Source organism: Hesperophylax consimilis, chromosome 13 (genome assembly GCF_061612785.1).
Source record: "Hesperophylax consimilis isolate HC1 chromosome 13, BYU_Hcon_1.0, whole genome shotgun sequence".
Lineage (NCBI taxonomy): Eukaryota > Metazoa > Arthropoda > Insecta > Trichoptera > Limnephilidae > Hesperophylax > Hesperophylax consimilis.
In genome coordinates, this window is record NC_142848.1 from 16,248,232 (window position 1) to 16,274,293 (window position 26,062).

Consider the following 26,062-nt stretch of genomic DNA (forward strand, 5'->3'; position numbering starts at 1 on the left):
AAAAAAATTGATACGTTAATGTTAGCTCAGAGGAATTGGAGCTGGCAACACGGTATCACAACCTCATACATAAGCTCACATTTCACCACAACCTCAAATAACACATCTGCCCTGATGATGGACACTGCAATGCTGTCCGAAACGTTGGCTAAAGAAGGAGTTAGCGCAACACGGCATAACACCCCAAAAACAAATAACAAAAATTGTCTTATAAACATTAGTTTATCATTAAAAAATAATAATATTTGACAGTCAAAATATTTCACCAACAAATGTAGATATAATATATCTCGACACTATCTAGTGGGAAATTCAGCACTAACAAAGCCTTTCCTACAAAAATAAATTTGGTTGTTTACAGGAGAAAAAAATATAGTTAGCAGTAATTGTCGATTGAAGTAGGTACTTGTACAAATTGAATTATTTGGCGGGTTGGGAATAAGCCGACATAGCTTAATGATCCAGAGCACCTGACCGCACATCAGAAGGTGCGGGTTCAATTCCCGTCGGCGGCATTTATTTTTACTCAGGAGACATTTTCAATTTGTATGGATATTTCAGGCGAGTAATTGATGCTCATAATAATTTAAACGTAAATAATCATTCACGCAATAATACCTACCGCCATAAATAAACCACTATGCGAACTGAGCTTAAATAAACCACGAACTGAAGAACATGCCAACATGTGAACACTCTTTGCCGCAAGATCAAAATTCAAAAAAATATTTATTGCACAAAAATACAGAGTACAAAGGCCCGGTTCCCACTATGCCGGACCGGCAGATCTGCCGGAAACCGGACACCGGACAAGAGTGTTCACATTACACCGGAGCCGACAAGAATATCGGACAGTCAAGTACTCACCTCAGTTGAATTTGGACCTGTGCGCACAATGGACGACGAAATTGTTGTGTTGTGGTGGTATCTTAATAGAAGGCAAAATAAAAGAAAACATTGGGTGCATCCTATTTTACGGGAAAGATTTTCACTTGGAACATTTGAAACATTAATATGTGAACTTAGAAGTGACGAATCAAAGTTCTTCAATTATTTTCGAATGACAGCAACCACTTTTGACAATTTACTGGGACGACTTTCAATAGGAGTACGAGATACAAGTTTCAGAGAATGTATTTGCCCAGAACAAAGATTAGCCATATTTCTAAGGTAAGATCATTTTATGCACTAGTTCTGAATGAATGAATGAATGTTTGCTATGTGTTTGTTTGATGAGTGTGAATATATATAATATGTGTGTGTAAGTGTATTTGATAATAATTATGATAATTAAAAATGCAAATAACTTATTTAAGTATTTATTTGTACTCAAACTCAAAGCTTTATAAAAATTCTAAAAACTTAAAACCCTTCAAAATCTAAGTATTCTTGGGAGTCTTGGGAATTTCCGGAATGATTACTAGATGCTGTTGGCGAAGCTGGAAACGGATTGGAGGACGAAGGTGAAGTTGATGGTATAGGTGTTGTTGCCTGTTGATACGTAGAGTATCTAGAGTGGTGTTGATATTGCGTAGGTGTTGCATGTTGATTGACGCTTGTGTAGTATTGTCCGGTCATCTGATTAGAATCACGCCAATTCCTACTTTTAATTTTTCGCAACATTGTCAGGACGCTAGCTTGAAATTCTAAAGTCTCTTCGATATTTAAAGTGTTCAAGATTGGTATAATGCCTTTGAAAAAAGACAGATGATGGTTTTCCTTTTCTGGCTTTATTCTGGAGTCCAAAAACTTTAACATCTTGTCATTTACCTTTTTATTATCAATTTTTCTTTTATTTTTAATTAAAGGTGAACGAAACTCTGATTCCATGCTTACTTCAGTCTCGGTTCTTGCTTTTTTTGAAACTGACTCATGAGGTGGTCGAGGTTCGGAGACTTTTTTTAAAAACATTAATTGCTCGTGATATAAATAATTTCGAGTCTGTTTGGCCGAAGATCCAGATTTAGACTCATCTTTTTGTTTCTTTACTGTCTTAAGCCACGAATCACGTATATTGTTCCATTTTGTTGAAACCAGTTTTCCTGAAATCATTAAAAAATATCATAATAGAATAGAATAGAATTTGTTTATTGGTGACGTATAAAGTAATAATGTAATAACAAAAGATATTTTTTTCAGATATTTAGCTTCAGGATGTTCATTCAAAGAAATACATTACTCATACAGAGTAGGCGTTTCGACAATAAGTAAAATAATAAAAGAAATGAGCCACGTCATTTGGGAAAATCTTAAGACAGATTTCCTTAAGCTGCCTGATACTGAGAGAGAATGGGAGGACATCGCTTCAGGATTCGAAAGAAAAGCCAACTTTCCTCACGGTGCTGGAGCAGTAGATGGCAAACATATTAGAATTTTGAAACAAGAGTGGTTCTATGTTCTTTAATTACAAGGAATATTATTCTTTTGTATTAATGGCAGTTGTTGATTCAGAGTACCGATTTATTTTTATTAGTGTGGGCTCATATGGCAAGGAATGTGATTCTACTATATTAAAGGATAGTACATTTTGGCAAAAGATCAATGATGGTACTTTAAATGTACCAAAGCCTAGACCGCTTCATGAAAACTTGCACGAGAAATTACCGTTTATACTAGTTGGCGATGAAGGCTTTGCTTTAACACCTAATCTCCTACGTCCGTATGGAGGTACACATTTGAATACTGATAAAAAGATTTTTAACTATAGATTAAGTCGAGCAAGAAGGTATGTTGAGTGCGCTTTTGGTATTCTGGCAAATAAGTGGCGAATACTCCATCGAGCTATAGATCTGAACGTAGACACAGCAATTCAAGTAATTAAAGCTTGTACAGTCTTACATAATTTTGTTAGGGAAAAAGACGGTATAAATTTTGAAAATTACCAAAATATAGAACATAGACAAGAACAAGAAACGACACCTGTGAATCGAAATGGGTCGAGTCGAGGTGGCCCTAATGCCAACGCTATACGGACAGCATTTACTGATTATTTTGTTTCGGATATTGGTTCCGTTCAGTGGCAGGCAGCAGCTATAAAATAATATTTGTGAATATAACATTTTATCAATAAAGCATTAAAAAACTCACCGTATTGTTTTCTTTCTTTTTCTTCCAGTTCATCGAAGTCTGGTTTCAGTAAACATACTTCACGCCATGCTGCTAACTTTAAGTTTTTGTCTTTATAGACGTCTTCGGTCTTATCCCACAGAACAGGTCTCTCTTGGACAAGCGTAATTAAAGTTTCGGTTTGAATTTCCATGATACTCGTCTACTTTGGACAAAAATAGCACAACAAAGGGAGCACGAGTAGGGCGAACACGTCTACTTTCTTCAAAAAATGCGAGCATATGACGCGAGGGGAGCCCAGAGCGCGGGCGGGGCGAGCGGGGACAGCCGGATACCGGCACAAACTCGTTCACATTACTCCGGTCCGGTGGTTCTACCGGCACTTTCGCAGTGACAAAACGCTCGGTAAAAATGCCGGGCTCGGCAAAAATGCCGGACCCGGGATAATGTGAACAGCTACATATAAATTGTACAGCCACTAGCCCTTCCGGCAGTTTTACCGGCCTGGCAGATCTGCCGTCCGGCATAGTGGGAACCAGGCCAAAGGGTATAGCTTATAGGTTACGTCGTATTTTTTTTTATCCTTTGATGTATGCACGAAAACTGACAATAATCGGTTGACCGGCCAATGCATGCAACCGACAAGTTGTACTATAAACGTTGGGCCAGCGCCTTGGCCCAATGCATTGGGCGAAAGTGTACAAGGCCCATAAGACAAATTTGTAGAGAATAAACTGAGTATTTTAATTTTCATTCGTTGCAAACTAAATTGTTAAGTTCTATTAAAAAATTATGTTTTTTTTTGTATATTTCATTAAATTAACTGAGCAGATAGGGCAAAATCATTACTTACTGTTAACGGTGACCGGATAACTCACCAAAATGACAAATCAACACACCTATAAAAGTGCTATAAAGTTATGAAACAAAATCTAGATTAAATAGGTGACATATGTAACTATTTAACCCAAATATAATAACTCATCAAAATGACAATTCAACACACCTTTAAAGTGCTATAAAGTTATGAAAAGTGATGAAACAAAAACTAGATTAAATAGGTGACACATGTAACTATTTAACTCAATTTTTGTTTCATAACTTTTCATAACTTTATAGCGCTTTTTATATGTGTGTTGAATTGTCATTTTGATGAGTTATCATGGAACCACTGTTAACTACGGTTAGCAAAATTGTCTCCAAAATTGTGAAAAATCGATTTCTTTAATGGACTGTATTTTATAATTTAAATAAAATAAAGTAGCACAAATCCATAGTAGATATTTGCTGTATGTTTTGATGAAAAAAAAAATAGTTTTTGGCTAAATCCAAATCTAAGTTTTGTATGAAAAAGGTTACAGCACGTTCCTCTTAAAGATTTAAAAAAAAGGTTGGTAAATATTATGGTTGGAGTGTCAAGGAGTTATTAAAAAATAAATTAAGTATTGGGGTAAAGAAAGACTTGGTTTGAACATATTTCGGATTTTTTTCCTACGAACATATGTACCTACACAACTACATACTTTTAACAGAATAAATGAGAAATATTTTTTTCTGTTTAATCAGACCGGCGGCGCATGATAGAAATAACAATTTTCTCTCAGCCAAAATGTTGAAAAGTGAGGTTAAACCAAGTTTTGAAAGAATCTACTAGTGCTATTTACATTTATTATTCAAAAACGTTCCTCGTTTAGCAACCTTCACCGGCGTGGGGTTGATAACCATTACAAAATGTCAGAAATAAAACCAGATTTTGATATTTTATTTTTATTTTCCATCATTAAATCTTCATTACATATTTTTTGACCACTATAATTTTTATGTATATTTTATCTTTTGCAATAATTTTATGTATTTTTTGTGATTATTAAAAAAAGTACCCACTTACCTGAATAAACATTTATGGGTAACAAATGTTTGAATTCGTGGTGAAATAGCAAACCTACCTTAGAACATTTTAGGAAAATAGATAATTTCAAGATCTTAGCTATTTTCTGCATCGCGTAGGTAATATTTTCTAAGTAATGCAGATACTAGCTAAGCTCTGAAATAAGTAATATTAAAAAATTGAACCATGGCATGTTTTTATTCCACCCAATTAAAAAGCATCAAATCATTCATGAATCAAACAACCAAACATTAACCAAAAAGTATCGCCTCAGTCATTCTCCAGATTTTGGCAATTTCTTGGCCTGGAATTAATGGAAACTGATATTAACAAAATAAAATGGTGGGAATATTGGAGTGGAGATTATAAAATATATATTTAATAATGACACCAGGCTAAGAAATCATTAAATTCTATTTTGTTGCATTCCCCACAAACTTCATATTGCGCCATTTAAAATATTTCATCCATCCCATTTGCACTGAATTTTAACAGAATTCAAATAAAATTAAAAACCGTACACAAAAATACATTCAGAAAATCTCAATCCCAAGATCCATGCAAAATTATTAAACAAATAGAACGATACGTAAATAAATGAAACACTGTACCTTCATGTTTACCACTTTATGTTTTTATGTAAACACGGTAACCAGTTTTGGCACAAGCATTTCTCTTTTAGGTCAGATATAAACTGTTCTATCTGCCTTGAAGAAGATACACTTGTGTCAAATCTAATAGTCGTGCTTGTGTAAATAAAATGTTGAAAACAAATTACCGTTTTCATTTATAGAATGATTACTATCACCTCTCACAAATAAAATAAATATGTTGGATTTATAAATCTGCAGGAGCTGGGTAGGGTGAGCAATTCTATCTCGGAGTTATTTTATAACAAATTTTTGAGGGACTAACAGAAAAGATTAAGTTGAAGTTTGTTATGAAGTCAAAAAATATCATTTTTGGTTATGCAAAAGCAGAGTTAAAGGTGCAACAAAAACCTTTCATTCACGGAGTTATTTTACATCCTTTTTTTAGAATCTCAGAGATCTATAAGCAATCTGTTTTCTTTGAGATTAATGAAATCAACACAAACGTGTTGCACTAAACACAAATAATTCCAAAAGAAACAATGGAAAATTCATGATTCAATTGAATTTTGGCTGGAAATGGCAGCTTATTGGTGCCAGGAGGAATGGGCTATAGATTAATTATTAAAAATAAGGTTAGAAACCGGTCTAGTAGCACTCAGGTTCGTTCATAATTATTGGATAATAAACAAAATGATAAAGTGAGTTCAATGGAGGTGGGATTGTGTTAAAAGGGTACTACGACATTTTGGAATTCTAAAGAAACTATACTTTTTAACAGGTTCACTGCCAACTCTGCCAATTGGTGAAGTGTATTCAATCATTTTACATTCAGGAATTGAACCCACATGCGATTTTTCATGTTTTCCATTTTTTCCCAACCTATTCAATAAGAAAATCTAGGCAAATTAATTATAAATATGTAATAGCAAAACGGTGGCATTTTGCAAGCTATCTCTTGAAAGCTGGCAGCAGTGAACCTAAAAAATTGATAAAAGTTATTTCTTTATAATTTTAAGTTTTTTATGCCTTCATAATAGTCATTATTATGGCAAGTAAATCTATTCTAACAGAAAGACATAAAGAATTTTCGCTATATAAAATGTGCAATGATTACTGTTTTTATGCTTTTTTGAATGAATAATTTAAAAAAATTAAGTACTGCGAAGCACATAAATAGAGAATAGTTAATCATTATTAATTGTTTCTTCAGATCTAAGTGATTACAAGAAATAAGTAGACATAACAGGAAATACAATAAGCTCTCAGTTTAAATAATAAAGCAACACTATCTTTTGTCGCATTTTTTTTAGCCATAGTTTTTTTCCCTTTATTGTATAGAACACCAAGAGCTATTAATTTACATACAAAATATAATATTATGTCACCAGTAAAACAATAAATTTTGATGAAAATACATACATTTTGGAAATCTTGCAACCTATTACAGTAAAACTCACATAATAATATAAGGTTCCAACATAGGCATTTTTCACACTATTTGGCCACTTTACAGGTGACAAAACACCGGCAATGATTTTATACAAGGCGAGGGCATTTGAGAGGAGTGTTAAAACAATTTCATTAAATTGAAAAAAGTCCTATTTTAAAGCTACCCATCAATGTTGGCGTCGAATGTATTCTCAGGATAACTTACATGGTGAGTCATACGCAGTGATGGTTTGCCATCAACAGTGTAAGTCTTCAGAGATTTATTTTTGGGGTATTATGCCGTGTTGTTATTGTTATTATACCTCCTTCTTTAGCCAAAGTTTCGGAGAGCATTACACATCTGCCCTGATGATGGACACTGTAATGCTGTCCGAAATGTTGGTTAAAAAAGGGAGGTATCACAACATGGCATAATACCCCAAAATAAATCACTAAAATACTTTTGGCTGTAAAAACCTCAAATCATATCCGTTGTAAGGTTTACCCACAAAGAAAAAAGTTTTTTTCCCTGATTCCTTAGAGAACCTTATAAAAGAGTTTCACTTATTTTAAATACATATAATTCATCCTCTGATGATAAGTGTGGTCACAAAACATTGTTGAATAATTATTTCAAAGTCAATTGATATAATATTATATACATCTGCATTAAGAAATTTCAGTTCAGAGTGAGCAAAAATTAATAATTTGTCACTAAAAAATTATCTTTCTTTACTTGTACAGAAACACATACATATTTTATTGCAAAATGGTTGGATAAAATTAAGTAGGTATTTCTACTTATTCTAGAGTACATATAATAAAATATTGGTTATAGTTAATTACTTGAAAGTGATCATATATTTTAGTTTTGACACATATTATATGTGTAATGAGTATGCACTCTTAGCACTAAGGGAGGTCTCCACCAATACTACCCAGTCTGATTTCTGATCAAATAATAACATAATAATTAAACTGAAATGAACCAATCAGTGATTAAGTACCATGAATTTTTTCATGATCTTTTTCAAACTTAAATTGTTTTAAGTTTTGCATAATATAGTGTGCCAGTAAATTGAATATTGTAATCAAATCTAATTAGTATAAAAATAATTAGGTTAGGTACAAACAATCCCTCAAAAAATATTTAGGATTTTAAAAACGCTCATATGCTTAGCAATCGTCATACACAATTTATTGTAAAATGTGTTATAAATATGTAGTATTCCATATTAAAACATGGATAAGTCTAGCAAAGCATTTTTAAATGTACAATTTAACTTTTAAAATGTTTGAACATTTTATTATGGTAAGTCTCGCATTGTTGCAGAAAATATTAGTATGGTATATTTTCCATCAGACTGATATATTGAATATGTATCTTTATTATGGTATCGGCGAGCCCTGTACAAAACAGTTTCATTTACGAATTTGTCGTATTCTCCTGAAAAAATTATGCATATAACTTATAGCAGAATGATTTACGACAAAGCTATGAAAAATAACTCTTCAATTTTAGTTTCTGTAAAGGCAGATAGAGTGCTTTGTGTAGGGGGCGTCGATATAAAAATAAAGTTAATTCAAGCTACAAAAAAAAAACTCTGTAAATTCATGTTTTATGAACAATTTCACAATATGCTATTAAAGGTACATTTAATTTTTCGATTACATGCAAATAAAGGTCTTTTTGCCTGCAATGCCAGACATTTTCCTCTGCTGAGATTTTACTCGCTGGGACATCCTTAGCATTTGCATATTACATGACGGACGAAGTATTACACTGACTTCTTGTAATTTCCAGTTTGAAAGTCTCCATCAGTAAAGAGAACAGGAATTATAAAAGAAGACTTACCAGTAGAATCTTAATTGAACCAGTGCACACAACAATCAGTCAGAATCTATTGACAAATAATCCAATACAATATTCATAGGTGTGATTAAAAGATTTAGTTTTATTTATGTATTAATAATTCCCTAAATACAATGAGGCAATTTCTTATAGTAACCAAGAGTGATTGCAATTATTTTGTACTCCATCTACATAATATGTAATAATAATTACTGATATAAGAAAATGTTAAATAAATCAGAAGATTGGTTTATTTAGACTGCATTTACTCAGAACTAGAGAATAATATTGTACTCCCACAATTTGAAGGTTTATCATTTTGTACGATTTTTATTGCTATTTCAAAACATTGGTGATAGTAAAATTATTATTATCTTGGTATACTATTGAAAGTGGGAAATACTCAGAAAAAAGATTCAGTTCTTCGTGAATTAGATAAATTCACATCTTTATAAATATGTTATACAGTATAAAAACCAAAGATAAGCAATTTCATCAAATGCAAAAAAATATAAATTCAGCATGTATAATATTCTAGATATTTTAATACATTTTTTTTCATTACAATGGCAACACCAAGCTACTCACTTTGTCTTTGTGCAGCCCACAAGTGAGATTTTATTGATACGAGATAATTGGGAACTATTCCAAAATTCATACAAATTCAAAAAGTCTTTATAGTGATGCGTCACTCGTGTTCGCACCTCCTTATGCCGTAATCTTTTTTGTACTTATCTGTTTCACATAACTGTTGCCGCAACTTAAGTCTCATCTGCGGTCTGCCTGAGATATTTGTTCGTCACATTCAAGTGCGACAAGTTTGTTTTAACCCTCAGAATGCCAGCCTCCCATTTCCTAATACTACCCTGGTGTGCCAGAAGTAAATGCCGAGCTGTCCGTTGTGCGCAGGCTGACATTATTTTTGTAATAACTTACTTGTTATTTAGTATGTTAATTTGCAAAAAACAAACTTATGTTTTATATATACCAGAAAATTAATATACATCTATCTATGTATTTTCCAAAGGATAACTTATAAAAATTTTATTTTTTTATTGTTATAAATAAATAGTATGTCCATACTGAAGAAATACTCTCGAGTTTTATTATATTTTGCAGCTAAAAGAGCATTCTTCACAATAACTTTTCCTGTGAATAAATACAGTATGTACTAAGACTTTTAAAAATCGGAATTATGACATTTGACCCGATGCAATTTTTCACAGCTATCTGAAAAATATGGCAAGTGACGAAAATACAAACCAGAAATAACTATACATTATTTCCTTGCCAGACGAATAACCTATATATTAGTATGCTAGGGGGGTACAAAATAGCACAAAATCGAAGCAAGCGCGGTTAGCTACTAGCACTTTCGTTAGAGATACGGTGGCACACAACGGCTATAAACGTAATAATCACGCTACGAATTTCTTGGGATTCCAAGGGTTAAACAAATAAGGGAAAACGATATTGCTAACTTTTTTTTTTTAAATTTATAATTTTGATCTGTGATTTAGATTTTGTTTTAGCATATAAAATAAATGGCTTTTTGATACATAGATTTCAAAAACACAACTAAGAATAGCTTCTCATTGTTACCTTCTTTGCAAAATGTTTAATAGTAAAAAAAGTTTTAACATAAAATTGTCTTAGAACAAGCATGACAAACTCAGAGGCTCCTACGGGCCAAAATAACAACGTCTAAGTTTATGTGGGCTGCATATAAACAAAAAACATCAATAGTTTTTTTATAGTAATACAGTGAAGCTTTCTTGAGAAGTTTTGCAAGGCACTGGAAAAACTTCTTAACACACTTCCTGCGAGCGAAAACAAGGGTCCCATTCAAGAGAATGGATTTTGTTATTGTTTGAAATTAAAGTCTACATTTAAGTTAACATTTAGTGATGTTTTATGTGTAAAAAATGTATTTATTTTATTGTTACAATTTTTTTTTAAACAAATCATTAAAAAAAAATTTGCATCTTCAGTGCGATAGGTGTAAGGATTTATTACGCGTTCTACGGTTTTAAATATAATTTCTTTTTGATGAATATTCTTCCACACAAAAGACAAGAAGTTGAAGATGGGGAAGACTTGGTTCACATTTTTAAATACATACAGTTGGGACCCTTATAAAGATATTGATATAAAGTTATCAGAAAGCAATGCCTTTCCTGCCATTCAAGTAGGACCGGCGTAAAAGACAGAAATACCCTTCCCGCCGGAAATGTGTTAAGAAGACCTTAAATATGGGATAAATCGAACCATTCTTAAATGTGGGATAAATCGAGCCATTCATCAAATTCAGTCTTAAAGGATCTAAAAAAAACCAAACTTCTTAAGCAAGTTTCACATACAGGTTTATTTCGAAAAGTTCAGTAATGTCAATGGTAAAATTAATATTTTGTGCCAGACAATTCTATGCTAGCATCTTTCCTACTTCAGGGTGGTAAAACTTTTTCGGCCACAAAACCCTTAGCGGGTCTAGAACTCCAGTTCCATCCCAAAAATTCATTCAAGATTTTAAACATAGGAGCAAACTTTCTTGTGCCTATTAAATAATAAAGAAAAACATTTCTTAAATTCGCCAGAGATTTTTAAGATGTCATTATTTCAAAAATAAAAAAATTATATGAATGATTATGTGAATACTACCCCAATGAGACAATGTGATTACCAATGGCAAGTTGCGAGTTTGAATGTAGAGGAATAGAGTCGCAACAAATAAGGTACAAAAGAAAGCGCCACAGATAAAAAATTTTGAAGGCCAAGTTCAAATCAATATATTATATACATTTTTATAATTTTTGAAAGTCTATTTCCAAGAAATAATCAAAATTTTTGAAATAATTATAATATCAAACTTTATGTCCATGCAAAAGCAACGCAGCCAAAAAAAAAAAAAAAACATACACATTCTAGGGTTACAAAAATCTGACAATAACTAATATTACCCTCAACATAAGTGGAAAAAGTTGATTATAGGACTTAACTAGCCGAGGAATTGAACATACAATGCAGCAGTGTTTTTCACTGAGCTACTAACCGGTCATTCCTAATCCGATCAGGTATTTAATCCAGTTTCAATAAAGATATGCTGGATATTGTCCGCAGGCTGCGAGTTTGACATGCTTGTCTTAGAATACATATGATGTAGAAACATCTCATTTAGGAAAGTATATTTCACTAATTTCTGAACAATGTTTGCTTTAAAGTAAAAATTAGTATGATATAATAATTAGAGTCATCTTGGTGTAGCCATTAATTTTTGTCTATTATCAAATGTTAGTTCTTAGGAAATATTACTGCAATAAATGCTTAATGATTTTATAAAAATTAGTTCACAAAAACTAATCGAGTTCTAGATTACAATTTCATAATATTTTCTTTTTATGATCTTAGGCTATGAACATTCATTTTTTTATAAAACATTACTCACACAAGAGTATAATAATGTAATAAGGCGTGCTACATTTTACAGACCACTGTTTCATAATAATAATCTTTTTCTATCTCTTAAAGGCAATTTTAAGACAAAAGACTAATCAAATAATAAACGTTGAGGGATTTTAAAAACCCTTCGTGTACGCAAGACAAAAAAATTGCATTCTGTAAATAAAATTAATGGATGTCAATACTTTTTACTGTTTAGAAAACTGAATGAGAAAAATAAATCAAAACTAAGTATTAAATTCCAATAAATGCTAACATTAGCATTTATTTAATATTTACAGACAATAATATATAATGCATAGGATGAATAACAATACACATCACCAACATTCAATAAAGTTTACTAGCTAAATGCTGAAAATGTGAAAAATGCCTGTATTATTATTGCAAAGCACAACACTAGTTTCAAATGCTGCAACATCAACAAGTTATTAGTGAATGTCCAAAGATGTATATTTTGTTTTTGCATTATACACCACAGTGGTAAACATGTATCCTACACTTGTACGCACAGTAGCGGTGTAGGATAAGAGGTGTGGCGTGCCCGCGCCCGGCGGTACGGACACGCGCGCTGGGCAGACACTAGAAGTGCCTCCCGAGGCTGTTATATCCACGAGGTCAGTAAGGCGAGTAGTAAGCTCCGCGTCTGTACGACCTGCAACAGTTAGGCCCTCATTAGATTACCACACAACACAACTAACCTGACCTTCTTCCACTGGTACTCGCATTTCCCATAACATTAAATAATTACATGGTACCACTGCTCTTAAACACACAACTCCTTTCTAACAAACAAACAAACAAAACATTTACAAGTACATTATACAAAAGTGCAATTTTCTTCCTGTGAGATTTCTTGAAGTCTACATTTATCCTCGTCTTGAAAGTTGATCCTTTTTCTGACCATCTTGTTTCAACATAATTTTTTTTTTTGGGTCTTTTCAAGTAAAAATATGTTTTGCATCAAGTTGAGTTTTTTTTTGTGCCCTTCATTTTTTTTTCTTGAGTCGGTTCATGCATTCTGTTATATCATCGACAAATCTTTTTTTGGGTCCATATTGTAAAAAAAAACTAAAAAAGTATTTTTTTTTAAGTTTTCCTTATTTACCACTTGTTAAAATAAATCCTTATTAATCATTAACTGTATCTAGCTTTCCATGTATGGCTGATCGCAGATGCAGCAAAATAAATTCACGGTAGAAATATATATTTTTTAAAAAGGCATCAGAAAAAATAAGATAAAGGAAAAGTGTTATTAATTTTAATTTGACTTGGTCAGTGTGGAAAGATAAATGTAAGAGGATTTGAGAGTTGGCAGGTAAAGCTTACCTTTCAAACCCATTGGAAATATTGTGCTCATCTATCTGATGTCATCCTCACCCTGCAGGTTGTCCATTATCCCTTATATATGTTACTTTTTAATGCATCTTTTATTATTTTTCAATTAGAATTTTTTTTTATCTGTGTGCGAACTTTTTTTTAGTTTTTTTTTTTTTTTTAATATTTATCTTGGCCCTCGGTAATCAAGTTGGTCTTCTGGTTCCATCCTCTCGGGAGTTGAAGAATGCGCATGGCCGTACACAGTGAGAAAGGTAAAAAGCAATGTGAAAGAACAAATCAATGATTACTTTCAAACCGCAACTTTATTTTTCAAATAACATACAACCAACATTATCAATTAAAATTAACAAAATAATAAATTATTAAACAGACCAACATATAACAATGAAAACAGTTTTCAGTCTATTTATTATGTGTGAAATATTATGACACTACTTTTTCTTTCCATCTTAAAAAGGTATCATTGCCAAATAGTTTTAAAAAGCTAGTGATAAGAATGTTTCTACTTTTTCAAAATAAAATAAGCCAGAATTAATTTGTTTTTTTTTCTTCTTTTAGACAGTCTAGTACGTCTAGTGGGGAAACTGTTATCAAATAAACATTCTCCTAGCTATCAACAATTATTTACATCAGCCGTGAAAACTCTCATAAATTACTATGAACATAATAATAGACATGAATATTGGTATATAATAAAGTTCATGCTTTAAATTAATATCATATAAACATGCATTGGATGGTTTTAATGTTATGTTATAATATGTATATACATAAGGTATAATAAATATCTAGGAAGAAAATAAAATCAAATAGCTGTAATAAATTTCTGTTGTAGAATCTACAAACAGACATTTACATAAATATCATCTACAATAGTTTATTGTGCTTCAGTAAGGCACTCGCTATAGTAACTGTCAATCATACTTTTGAAAAAAAAACAACAAATTTCTAGCAACATTTCATGTTCTACCTTATGCAAGGACTAGTGTCAAATATTTGAGAAAACTCAAAGCTCCCAAAATTATATGTCAAGGTTAATTTAATATTATATGAAATCTACAAATTTAGCACCATTAGAAAATGAGTAGGATTTAGTGAAAATCTTGTTAAAGTAAGAAGATAATAAATTCAAATAACATTATAACATGTTATAAGCACAATAAAAGATAAAGTGTTTGATGGGCAATCTAATAGATTTCTAAAATTTCACCGGTAAAATACTAATCCACATCAGATGCAGACCGCTAGATTTGGAGGTAAAATGAATATATTGGTTTATCTATGACTCAACCTATGACTTGGAGATAAACATTGTAAATACAATAAAGTGATATGTAAACAAATATTCTAAATATAAATAAACAATTATATTTGTGTATAACTGTGCACACGCACACACACACACACATAAACACGAATCCGAATAGAGGACACTCCACACTAGGCTAGGGCCAGTGGCTCGTGTGGACAGGAATCTTGGGGCTAATCGAATTATATAAACAATAACTTAATATCCTTTGAAATCTAATGCTGGGTTATAAAAACTCAAAGCTCAATGAAAATAACTAATTTTCAAAAATACATCCGCGTGTCTTCGTAACTGTGGACAAAAAAAAACACAAGTTGACCAATTTAGAAAGAATTCAAAATTATTATTAAGATGGTAAATCCGTTAATGGCTGGGCACTGTTTAATCAATATCACGGAAACATTCTTGTTATTACTATGCACCCTATTGTTTTAGCCGTTCATTTTTTACATACATATTAATAATAATATTAAACATGATTAAATTAAGCAATTACTAGATAAAGTTTTAAAGATTCAAATAGGGGCCAGGGGGGCTAAAAACTAATAGCCAGGGGCCAAACATTTTTAATAAATTAGTAATGTGAAATAAATTCAAATAGAAATTGTTAAATAGTAAATAAACATATTATTTAGGTAAATAAAAATTACTAGACCTAAGTTCCGTAAACAAAGGTAATATTTTGTAATATATATTACTATAAAAATTATTGTAAAATTAGATATGAGCTCATCAGCAAAATGCTGCGCTCATTAATTAATAATAATAAAAATAGTCATAAACTGTGTAATGATTACAATTATTTGGTTAGTAGAGCTGTCACTTCAACTTTCTCATAAATAAATTTGAAACAGTTAACTATCAATATTGATACAGCTGGATTAAGAATTTATTGACGACTTCAAATAATCCATTTAAGATTCACATTTGAGATTTTCACGGCCTAAAGTATTATATTGATTTATTTTTGGAGTATTACACCATGTTGCTCTACATTCTTCTTCAGCCAATTTTTCAGACAACATTACAGTGTCTATCATCAGGGCAGATGTGTAATCTTATTATACACATCTGATGTGATTACACATATGCTCCGATGAAGGACACTGTTATGCTGTCCGAAACGTTAAAAGGAGGTAGTGCAACACAACATTATACCCCAAAAATAAATCACAATAATTTTTTTTGTTTTTATTATTTTCATCACAAGTATGTATATTTATTTTGACAATCTACAGCCAAAACAGAAAAACTTGTTTTGTTTCAGATTAAATAAAAAAATATTATGTAATAATTTGTCAGATCATAAAGCTGTATATGATCGTTTAATTGCTAAATATAAAAGAATACTCAAGAATATTTCAAGAGAAATATTATTCTAAAATAAATTCTACTTCTAAGTTGTGCCCCAACCATCAGATATTAAAACGTATTTCCACAGTTAAAATACCTTCATTTTGAAATGAATAAGTTGACTCAACAATTTAAACAAAATTACATAAATATGTAGACGAAATAATTGAGTTAGGTTGGATGCAATATTTAAACAAGAGTAAATATATATTTAGCTCAATATTGTTACTAAGTGTGTTTTGCTATTTGCATTAACGGACATGTTTTATGAAGTTAAAATAGATGTTCGAGGTGCTTCTTTGTTTGATAAAACAAATGTATAAAGTTGATAGCGCACAAGATTATTTTAACATCACTATAAGATGTGATTAACGACAAATTTAATGCATCGGCATTTTAAAGAGCGAAATCGTGATGAGGAGGATTTTGGTTTTTTATTGGCAAACAGCATATTAGTGATTAATTTTCAAAGGGCAATCAATTAAAATACACTATTTCTGAAGTAACTTCATAAGATATTTTTCATTATTGGTCGTATGTTGGTTGTTTATGGGGATGCTATGTTGCAATTTCTCTCCCTTTTTCAACGTTTTGGCCAACCTAACATTGCACATAATCCGCCCTGATAATGGACAGTAAAAGGTTGACCACAATAATTGCAAAGAAGAGATATAAAACTAAACACACCAAGAGTCATAAAAAAAAAAATTTTAAGGACTCCATTAAAATGATGCTTCAGTAACAATATTGAATTAAATATAGCTTAAGAACAACATATTCTGGTGTATTAAAAAACAAAGATTAATGAACATAATAATTGTAGATTAATTTTATCATAGAATTGAAGGAGCAATTTCAAAATGGAGACGATTTAATATCCGTTGAGTGGGCAGTTGATACAAAATGTGATGATAGTTACCTGGGTCTGCGCGTGGGACGGAAGCCCATCATGCCCATGACCCCTGCGTAGGCGCCGCCGCCCCCACGGGGAGCCCCGCGGCCCCGCCCCCGAGCCCCGCGCGGGAACCTGTTGGTGGTGCTTAGGCCGGGTCTGTTTGTCCTTTTGGGCATCACCTACGGGAAACAGAAGGTTATGTCAACTTATCGTATTTGGTATAGATTCTTTAGCGCTGGAAAGTTGTTTCTGATGAAAGGCACGTAGACTACATTTTGAAGTTACTTCTACACATTCTTTCATTTTCATACTAGATTTAGTTTATCATAAATGGAACTTAATCTGAGCATAAACCAAAAAATCGAAAGATAACAGAAATTAACAATGGTCATGATAACCATTTTTAAGCTGTTATATTACACATAAGAATATAAAAAAATAACAAGGAATCTTTAAAATAAATTAACCTTTAGAATGCTGGCCTTTTCCAACATAATCTATCCCATCACGCAGAATAACACGTTTGTACACAATGCATATGCAACTAACGCATACAGGGAGAGCCTTCGACGGATCACATATGCGACAGCTGTGTAGATAAGGTCAAACATTATAAATTTACAAACATTGCCTATTAGAGTTGTATCGAAACACAAAATGACTTACCTTGATCTGTCTACCTCGGAAGAGTGATTCGTCCATGGCCATAGCGGTCTGTACACCATCTTTGTCACCAAACTCTATGTACGCAAAGCCCTTTGGGTGGCCGTCAAACTTATTGCATAATATGGTCACCCTGGAATAATAAATTTAACATGAACATCCACTAATTTATCTGTTGAATTAATGACTATTTTTTTGTCAAAAAATGGATCTACTAGACCGCACTATAAAAAGCCTTACAGGAGCAATCTCTCACAGCAAACTTTAATGCAACATAAAAAGAGAAAAAGACAAAAAAGGGCCACAACGATAAGCTTTTGTATGAAAAATTCATTTGTGAATATTTGATATACAACAGTTTATTTTGTAAAATTTTGAAACAATTTTTTTTTTTAAATGGCTTTTTACGTTTTTGTAACCAAAGTTACTGATAACGAAAATAAAATAAAAACATTTTATTGAAAAAATGTTTTACAAATATTGATGTCACCTCACTTCTTGGTCTTTCACATAAAAAATTATTTATAAAAAAATTCACAATTATTTTAAAATTTCGGTTGGAACCTTTGTTTTAGTGGAGGTGTACATTTTAATTCCTCTGTGGTTAACTTCTAGATATTAATACAAAGTGTGGTATTTTCTCTTTCTAACACCGTTTAGATAATATTTCTGATCATGAGGGTAAGGGAGACACAAAGATTTATGAGATCACATGAGCTGTTCTCAAAAGCAAATAAATTAGCCTGAGGGGTTAAAAGACATGAAAAACATGCGCCTTGTTGTGGAATATTTAACTTTGGCCCTGAAATGTTGCTGTTTACACATCGTAGACAGATTTAAACTTGGGAAATGAAGTAATTACTAATCTGCCGTGGTAAATAAAAACACAGTGTCTTTCTTCAGAGTCTCAATGAAGAGACTTTGTTTTTAGTTACCGTGGAATTAAAATATTCAAAGCAACCCATTTTCACAAGTAAGAAATTATGGTCCATACGCAGAGTGCCTGTCAATAACAGAATCTGACAGTATACAAGCAGGCACCCTGTACCATTTGGTGCGTGAAAACAAAATCTGCATACGAATTACTACTTTTAAAATGGCGCACAAACTGCTGGCGGCGTAAAAAACTAAAGTACATATCCCAAATCGGGTAAATAAAAATTTAGGCTTGCTTTCAAATTTTATATATTACTACACATTTAAGTGTTACATTTTACCGGCCGCGCTCAATTTTAGTGTCGCTGCGTCAGGCGATTCGTTCAATAACCAAAATTCAAATTCTGCGTACAAAGTTTTCACAATGGACTGCGCTGCGAACCGTTGCCTTACTTTAGCGAACTTTACTTTTCTGTGCAGGGTCTGGTTATTTTAATGTGTGTTCTTCATTAACCCTCCCTAACGGTGCCAAAAATATTGTCACATGGTTTGTCTCCAGCTCATCGAAATGATGCTCAAATTTCATGTTAGGGCAAGTCTACCCTTTCTGAAGTCAGTTGGTCCATACCATTTTTCATATTAACTTGCTGGATTTTGTTGTTCTTAATAAATTGGATTATGTTAAGTTATAATACTAAATATATATATACCAAAAACATGAAACATTGGCTAAAGAAGGAGGAAGTGCGACACAGCATAATAACCCAAAGATTGATCACGATAATTAAATAAACTTAATATTTATTATGGAAAAGATTAAATAGAAACAGTCGATTTTTAATGGACAGCAGAAGTTTCACACAAGTCATTTGTAAAGAAAACAACACTATTTACCTTACTTACTTGCCTAAGTGTGCATATTGCAGTAATGAGTTGTAAAACATCTAGATTGTAGAACTTTCACTATTGAATTTGATTACCAGCATTATTGGAATACATATATACCAAGTGAAAATCTATAGACCATCAATAAAGACAGGGTAAAGTAAGAATGTTATTCAGCTAACAAAATCGGGGGAATGTTTCTTACGAAAATTCAAGTTCTTCAAATCAATATTTGGAAACCCTAAATTAATTCTCTGCCTTTTAAAATGTTCTAATTCACACAAAACATTGAGTAGGAGTTTCACGTGGAAAGGGCTTTATGGAGAGAAGCTAAATAAAATTAAAAAAAAAAAAATTAAATTATAATATTTTTTTGTATCCAGTTGAGTGAAATAGTAAATTTTTTCAAGATAAGCAAATTTTCAAGTTAAATAGATATTTCAAAGGTTCAAAGAACATAATTAAAATGACTGCAGACTGAAAATAGTTGCATTGACCATTGCATGACACCAAAGATCACTGTTTGGGAGTTTTCAATATTTTAAATAGGTACTTTCCCATTTCATATCGAGACACATCGACATGCCCAAGTAAGTACTCTTGTTTTCAAATACTACCACATGGGAATTTTTTTAATTCTTTTATTGTTTAGTTCTTACTTTTGAATTTTTTCTCAAGCGTTCTAACTGTCTGGAGCCAGTGGTACTATAGCGTTCGCAATATGAGGGATATTTGAGGATGGAAGAAATTGGAAAGTATCTGGCTAATCAGATCTGGTCCCAGAAAACACACTTAAAGCTATTTCAAGTAATATTTGGATTCATTACCAGGACGATAGTCTTCTATCGGTAACCGGACAAAACAGAACATAACAAAATTAATAGGTTAGTTTTTTTTTCATCACTTTACATTACTTTTATTAGTGTTGTTTCGTCATGGAAACTGTTCTATAGTATGGTGCGGGTAAAAGGGGAACATATGGGTCTGGTCCAGGGCGAATATTAATACTGAGAGAATATTAATACCTGTTGATGGATCCACAGCCGTGGAAGTGTTCCTCGAGCTCTTCAGCGGTGGCTCCGTAGTCCACATTGCCCACGTACACGCTGCGGTTGTCCACCTCCCCCTTTTCCTCGAGGGACATGTTCAGGGGACTGGCTGTTCACACACAGAGGTAACGGTACACTTAGTAAATTTATACTATTCAAGGCAGCAAACTAAAATTAATTTGGTACCAAAAATATTAAAACTACATGTCATTGTCTCGACTTTTTAATTCAAAGGAGTTCAATCTCCCGGCTGTCACTACAATACTACAGGTTGATATAATTATACCAATCATAATCAAGTTAAAAACTGATTATATTGTATAAATTCCATCATTAGCTTTATTCTGAAACTGTGCAAAAGCACTATCATCGCAAGTATATCCTGAATTGTTTTAATGTCAAGAAGTACTGCTGTCAAACTCATACTGTGTATTTATTATGGTTGAATTGGTGACCGGATAAATCATCAAAATGATAATTCATCACATCTTTAAAAAGTTATATAAAGTCATGGAAAGTGATGAAATAAAATCTTTATTAACTGGGTTAAGTAGGTTAGGTCAGGTTTAATTTTTTTTCGATCGTTTCCTCTGACTTTATATCACTTTTTAAAGTTGTGTTGAATTGTCGATGTGTTGGTTTATCATGGAACCGGTTGAATTATATGTGGTATAATGGATATCTTTTTCAAGCGCAAATGGGCTACGTATTCAAATGATATTCTTTATCTTAAAAATCTGTTGCTGCTACGTCGCAATAAAACTCATGCAGGGTTGATGGACCTTAAATGAAAGTGTGCCAATTATTGTGCTATGGAGGAATTTACTTTCATACGCATTCGCATATGGAACCATTAAAACATTGTTTCTAATAAATGTCACCCACATAGGCATACATTGCTCAACTTAGCGTACTAATCGCTCAGGTGATTATTTTATAATAATATAATTTATTAGTTGGAGTAAAAATCAGGAGATCTCACGGCACCAAGGCAACATTGTGACACTAGAGCTATGAACTCCTTTTCCCAAGTTGCAGTTGCAGACTACCTAACCTAACCTTGTCTTACATTTCAACAGCACAAAGTCTCGAGAACAATTTGCCAATTGAACCTGCCAGCACACCATTGTGCGCATCACCAAAATAATTTGTGTGAAATTTCAACTCTTCTACGTAACATTATAGTCAATTAATTTATATTAATTAACTGCCGGGTCTGCTATGGACAGAGGCTGCCGAAGTTGTGCAGGACAGGGACACCTGGACATGGTGCGTCAGTGCGGTGGGTCCCCAGCCCGAATACGATATGATATAAGTGTGATGTGCTTACTAATTCCGGGGCTGGCCAGACTGAGCTGCTTGTCCACCTCCGTCTGCAGCTGTTTCAGTTTCTCCGCTTCCTCCTCCATCTCTCGCATGCGAGCCTTAATGGCCGCCAGCTCCGGATCTTCGCCTCCCTCCGCACTGGCTCCCTTCTCCGAGCCCTGGTGGACATACACATGTAAGAAAAGGGGGGACTGAGGATCTGTTACCAATAAGATTCCTGACACAATTAACCTTGATATATATTTATAGGTTGAGCTCTGAAAGCCTAAACTGTTCGTTGCATTTTTACCAGACTTTGTCTATTTAAATCTCTACCACTAGGATTACCATGTATTTTGGGATATTACCACTAATGTTGGAGATTGTGGTCTATGAGTCTGTTCTGTGGGTCTGTTCGGGGATGATATAATAACCAAGAATCTTGTCTACTTTTGGTTTTTCACAAACAAGAATCTTATCTAATTCAGGTTCTTACCAGCAAAATCTTATCTATTTAAGCTTTACCACTAAGATTCCTACTTATTTGGGGCTACTTGGACCTTGACTAGGGATACTTGGGATCACAAAGATTCTTATCAATTTGGAGTTGTAATTATCAAGATTTTTACGTATTTTGGACAGGTCCAACCTAAACTGATAATGATTTGATATGTGAAAGGAATCTTACATTACAGGTCTGATATTGTGTCATGAATTGGTAGCCAATGGATTAATTATTGCTGTTCTAGGCCCTTTTTGTAGATTTATCGTTGGTATTGTACAGACCCCTAAACCAATTATTAATATATTTATGTATACCAGTTTTCATCTAACAAAACTGTACTGTCCAATAGCCTGTTGCCTAAATCAGATGTCTGTGAATAAATCAATAATTTTTCTGCTGCAGCACCAGCAATTATTATTATAAGAATATAAACATTGTCTGATTGAGACAAATATACCAAGTATTTATTATACAGTATTAATAACCTATTCGAATCCGATCTTAATATGCATAATTACCGAATACAGCAAATTATCTTAATTATTGTAAGGCTGCGTATAAGCACTAGAAATTTACCGCGAGCCGAGTCACGAATTATGGGAAAAGAAAAAAGCAACAGAAAGCAGCGTTTCACGCCGTTTGCGATTGCTTTGTTTCCCATAATTTGTGGCTCGTCTTGTGGTAAATTTCTCCTGTTTATACACAGCAAAAGAAACAATAATTATTAAAGTTACTGAAAATTTAAAAAAAGGCTTTAAAAAAATATACTCATGTAGATATTGTAGATCAACAAATGCTGATTCTGAAAATACGAGGGTGTCCAGAGGTAAAGTGCACAAACTTCGGGAGGTGATTCTACACGATAGTACAAGTATAAAAGATGAAAACTTTTTTCGAAATTTCAACATTTTTATGTAGTTTTCAGGTACAAAAGTTGAATTGTTTATATGGAGAAAATAATATTCTTCAATGGAAAAATATTTTTGTATGCAATACAGTAGACCTAAGTTTTAAAGAAGTATTTATGAATAAGTTTTTAAGAATCTCGAAGCCGCCATACAAAATACAGTGCCTGTTGAAATAAAATGCAGGCTTTTAGAGAGTGGTGATGTCATACGGACAAATGTATAATGGCAACATTGTATTTAGTTGGAATGCAATCAAAACGTCACATTGACAGCACTTAACAATTTTCGCATTATTATGTGAATTTATATTAATTTTAACAAAATATGCATTATTTTCCATCTCCAGTAAGAAATAATTGTTTCTTGCAGTAATTAGGTTGAATCTAAGTATTGTTTTTAATAATTATGCATATTAAGAACGAGTGCAAACAGTAAATATTTACCTACAACACTCTCATTCTTCAGACTCTTTTGGTGGGCACGTTTGAAAGAAAATCTAACTTAATTAAATTAAGGCGAGTTGAGTAACCTTTTTCATGTTGGCCATCAAAAAGACACTTGTTTTAATAGAGCTGTCAGAAATATGCATACGGAAGGCGATGAAACAAACTACTGAAAACAATAGCAGATAATGATTTGGAAATGGGTTAGACATTCTTGGTGAAAGTATCCATTGATTGAAACTATGTTAATACAATTAATTTATGATTACTGTAAATAAAATTACAGATTCAAAACATGTTGTGTGGGCCACAAGACATTGGAAAAATAAAATTGGTAAGGTTCTTAGAAATTTAAATAATTGAAGTGGTGAAAATAAATTTGATTTAAAACCTTATTTGCAGCGATGATGGTCTCCATAATATAACCACACGGGTTCACTTATAGCACACACTCAATACTAACTATGGTAACATTGTCATAATATCCGAATATCACTAAAATATTCAATGGTCGAATAAGTCAAATCTTAATGTATGTTAAAAAAAATAGTGAATCATATTACAAATTAATAAAATCTAACACAAATCGGCATTAGTAAAATGAGAGGATAATGTCAAATGATAAGGGATATTCAATCTTGATGTATAAGGTACATGTCTTGGTTACAGATAAACTTTTAAATGATTTAAGATAAAACCAATAAGTTGGCCATAAGTGTGATGAATTAAAATAAATGTGGTATTATAGTATGAGTTCATAGAATGTAACGTATGTTTGGTGAAAAATGATACTAAAACAAAACGATAACAAAATAAAATAAAATCTACCTCACTATAGCTGACATCAGCCATATTTACATTTCCATTCGTCTCCTCTTCCATGTCCCCAGCTAGCATAACATCAGAATCAGCCATTGTCCAGATTTAATTACCATTTGCCAGATAACCAGAACTTGAAAATACACAAAATTGCTGTGAGAAACTGATTTGTTCAGGCATAAATTTCGGATATTTCGAAAGTATGATCCCAGTCGATCTGTTCTAAATAAAAATTAAATTTAAAACATAAAAACAACCAAAATAAAACGGAATAGTGTTAGAAAGTTGTATATGTGTAGTAAATATACAGAAAAAGTAATATGATGAGGGGTAACTGTAATTCTTTTTAGAAACATGTAAATGTCAACATCATAGACGCCAAGTATCACCAAAAGAACAATACTTAATATACAAATAACCATTAATAAATGCGATACGAAAAATTAAATTGAAAAATTGACAATACGCGTATTTAAAAGATGTATTCACTTACGGATTATTAAAGATTATCGCGATAAAATAATACCGGCGATTCGACAAAAATCCGGCGACCGCCGCGCCCATAGACAAGTGTAAATCGTGTTTTCATCTTTTCATTTAGTACACAGATAAAATAAATATATATTTTTAAATGCTGCAGTTACATATTACTTTTCGTGTATTGGTTTGGAAGATACTGGCAACATTCAGTTTCCTGTCAAATTTCGTCAATCTGGTTGGTTCGCCGGTGACAGTTGTCGTAATTATTTGTTTCTATCAAAAATAAATAAACTATTTGCAAACTCAAAGTTGAACACATGATCTCGAAAATAGCAATTTGTTACTCGTGATGCATTATATAAACTATCCAAAATTATAATTTAAATTCATGTGTTGGGGTACATTTTTTACCACAATATTGAACTGAAGATTTTCTAAGATGACTGATTACGCCCCTTTGAGTGCAGCCTGTGTGCGAGCCCTGAATGACAAGATCTACGAGAAGACTAAAGCGGCTGCTGTGGAAATTGAAAAGTATGCTACTCGTTTTATTCTCTATCATTGAACAAAACAAATTATAAACTTACCAGCTTTCTGTTCTATTAGAGCTCTAATACATATGTAATTCCATGAGCAATGTTTATCATACATTTCCTTTATTTTTCAGTGTCACAGGTTTCAGGTATTCTGGTATTGCTAGTTCTTACTAAATAACCACTTGAGTGATGGGGTATTTATTAAATAAATGCCTTGAATGATGGAGATATTCTGTTTTGGATTCTGCAGCGCTCATTCAAAAAATATATCTATGGAATATTAAAATGGGGTGTATTTTTTGAATTCCACTGCATGTGGAAATAAAGGCTCTTTAAAATGAACACTTGATTTCAATTTAAATACCTAACGGGTATATATATGGAGAATATACGATGCAAATTTGAATGATAG

At 32.4% G+C, this 26,062-nt stretch overlaps 3 protein-coding genes across 4 annotated transcripts in view; 1 reads left to right on the forward strand and 2 right to left on the reverse strand.

Annotated features, from left to right (window-relative positions):
- Window positions 1–1,420: 1,420 nt before the first annotated feature.
- LOC149418507 (uncharacterized) lies at window positions 1,421–2,052 on the reverse strand. Its single transcript, XM_089639046.1, has 3 exons — window positions 1,871–2,052; window positions 1,605–1,735; window positions 1,421–1,491 (listed from the first exon to the last, which is right to left on the reverse strand). The coding sequence occupies exons 1-3, from the start codon at window positions 2,050–2,052 to the stop codon at window positions 1,421–1,423; spliced, it is 384 nt and encodes a 127-aa protein (XP_089495172.1).
- An 8,665-nt stretch (window positions 2,053–10,717) lies between these two features.
- Window positions 10,718–25,233, reverse strand: Pabp2 (poly(A) binding protein nuclear 1). Of its 2 annotated transcripts, none has more exons than XM_089638819.1 (7): window positions 25,128–25,233; window positions 24,644–24,767; window positions 21,985–22,138; window positions 20,631–20,763; window positions 17,848–17,977; window positions 17,206–17,360; window positions 10,718–12,938 (listed from the first exon to the last, which is right to left on the reverse strand). In XM_089638819.1, exons 2-7 carry the CDS (start codon window positions 24,728–24,730, stop codon window positions 12,902–12,904), a joined length of 696 nt encoding a protein of 231 aa, XP_089494945.1. In that variant the 5' UTR covers window positions 24,731–24,767; window positions 25,128–25,233; the 3' UTR covers window positions 10,718–12,901. The 2 variants fall into 2 exon arrangements, with proteins under 2 accessions (XP_089494945.1, XP_089494946.1); XM_089638820.1 differs by lacking the exon at window positions 10,718–12,938 and adding an exon at window positions 13,908–15,224.
- A 129-nt stretch (window positions 25,234–25,362) lies between these two features.
- The window catches only part of LOC149418509 (protein VAC14 homolog), a 30,080-nt gene continuing 29,380 nt past the window's right edge, over window positions 25,363–26,062 (forward strand). Inside the window, exon 1 of the mRNA XM_089638538.1 lies at window positions 25,363–25,648. Coding sequence (XP_089494664.1) covers window positions 25,554–25,648 — 95 coding nt within the window. The 5' untranslated portion in view covers window positions 25,363–25,553. The remainder of the gene's footprint in view (window positions 25,649–26,062) is intronic.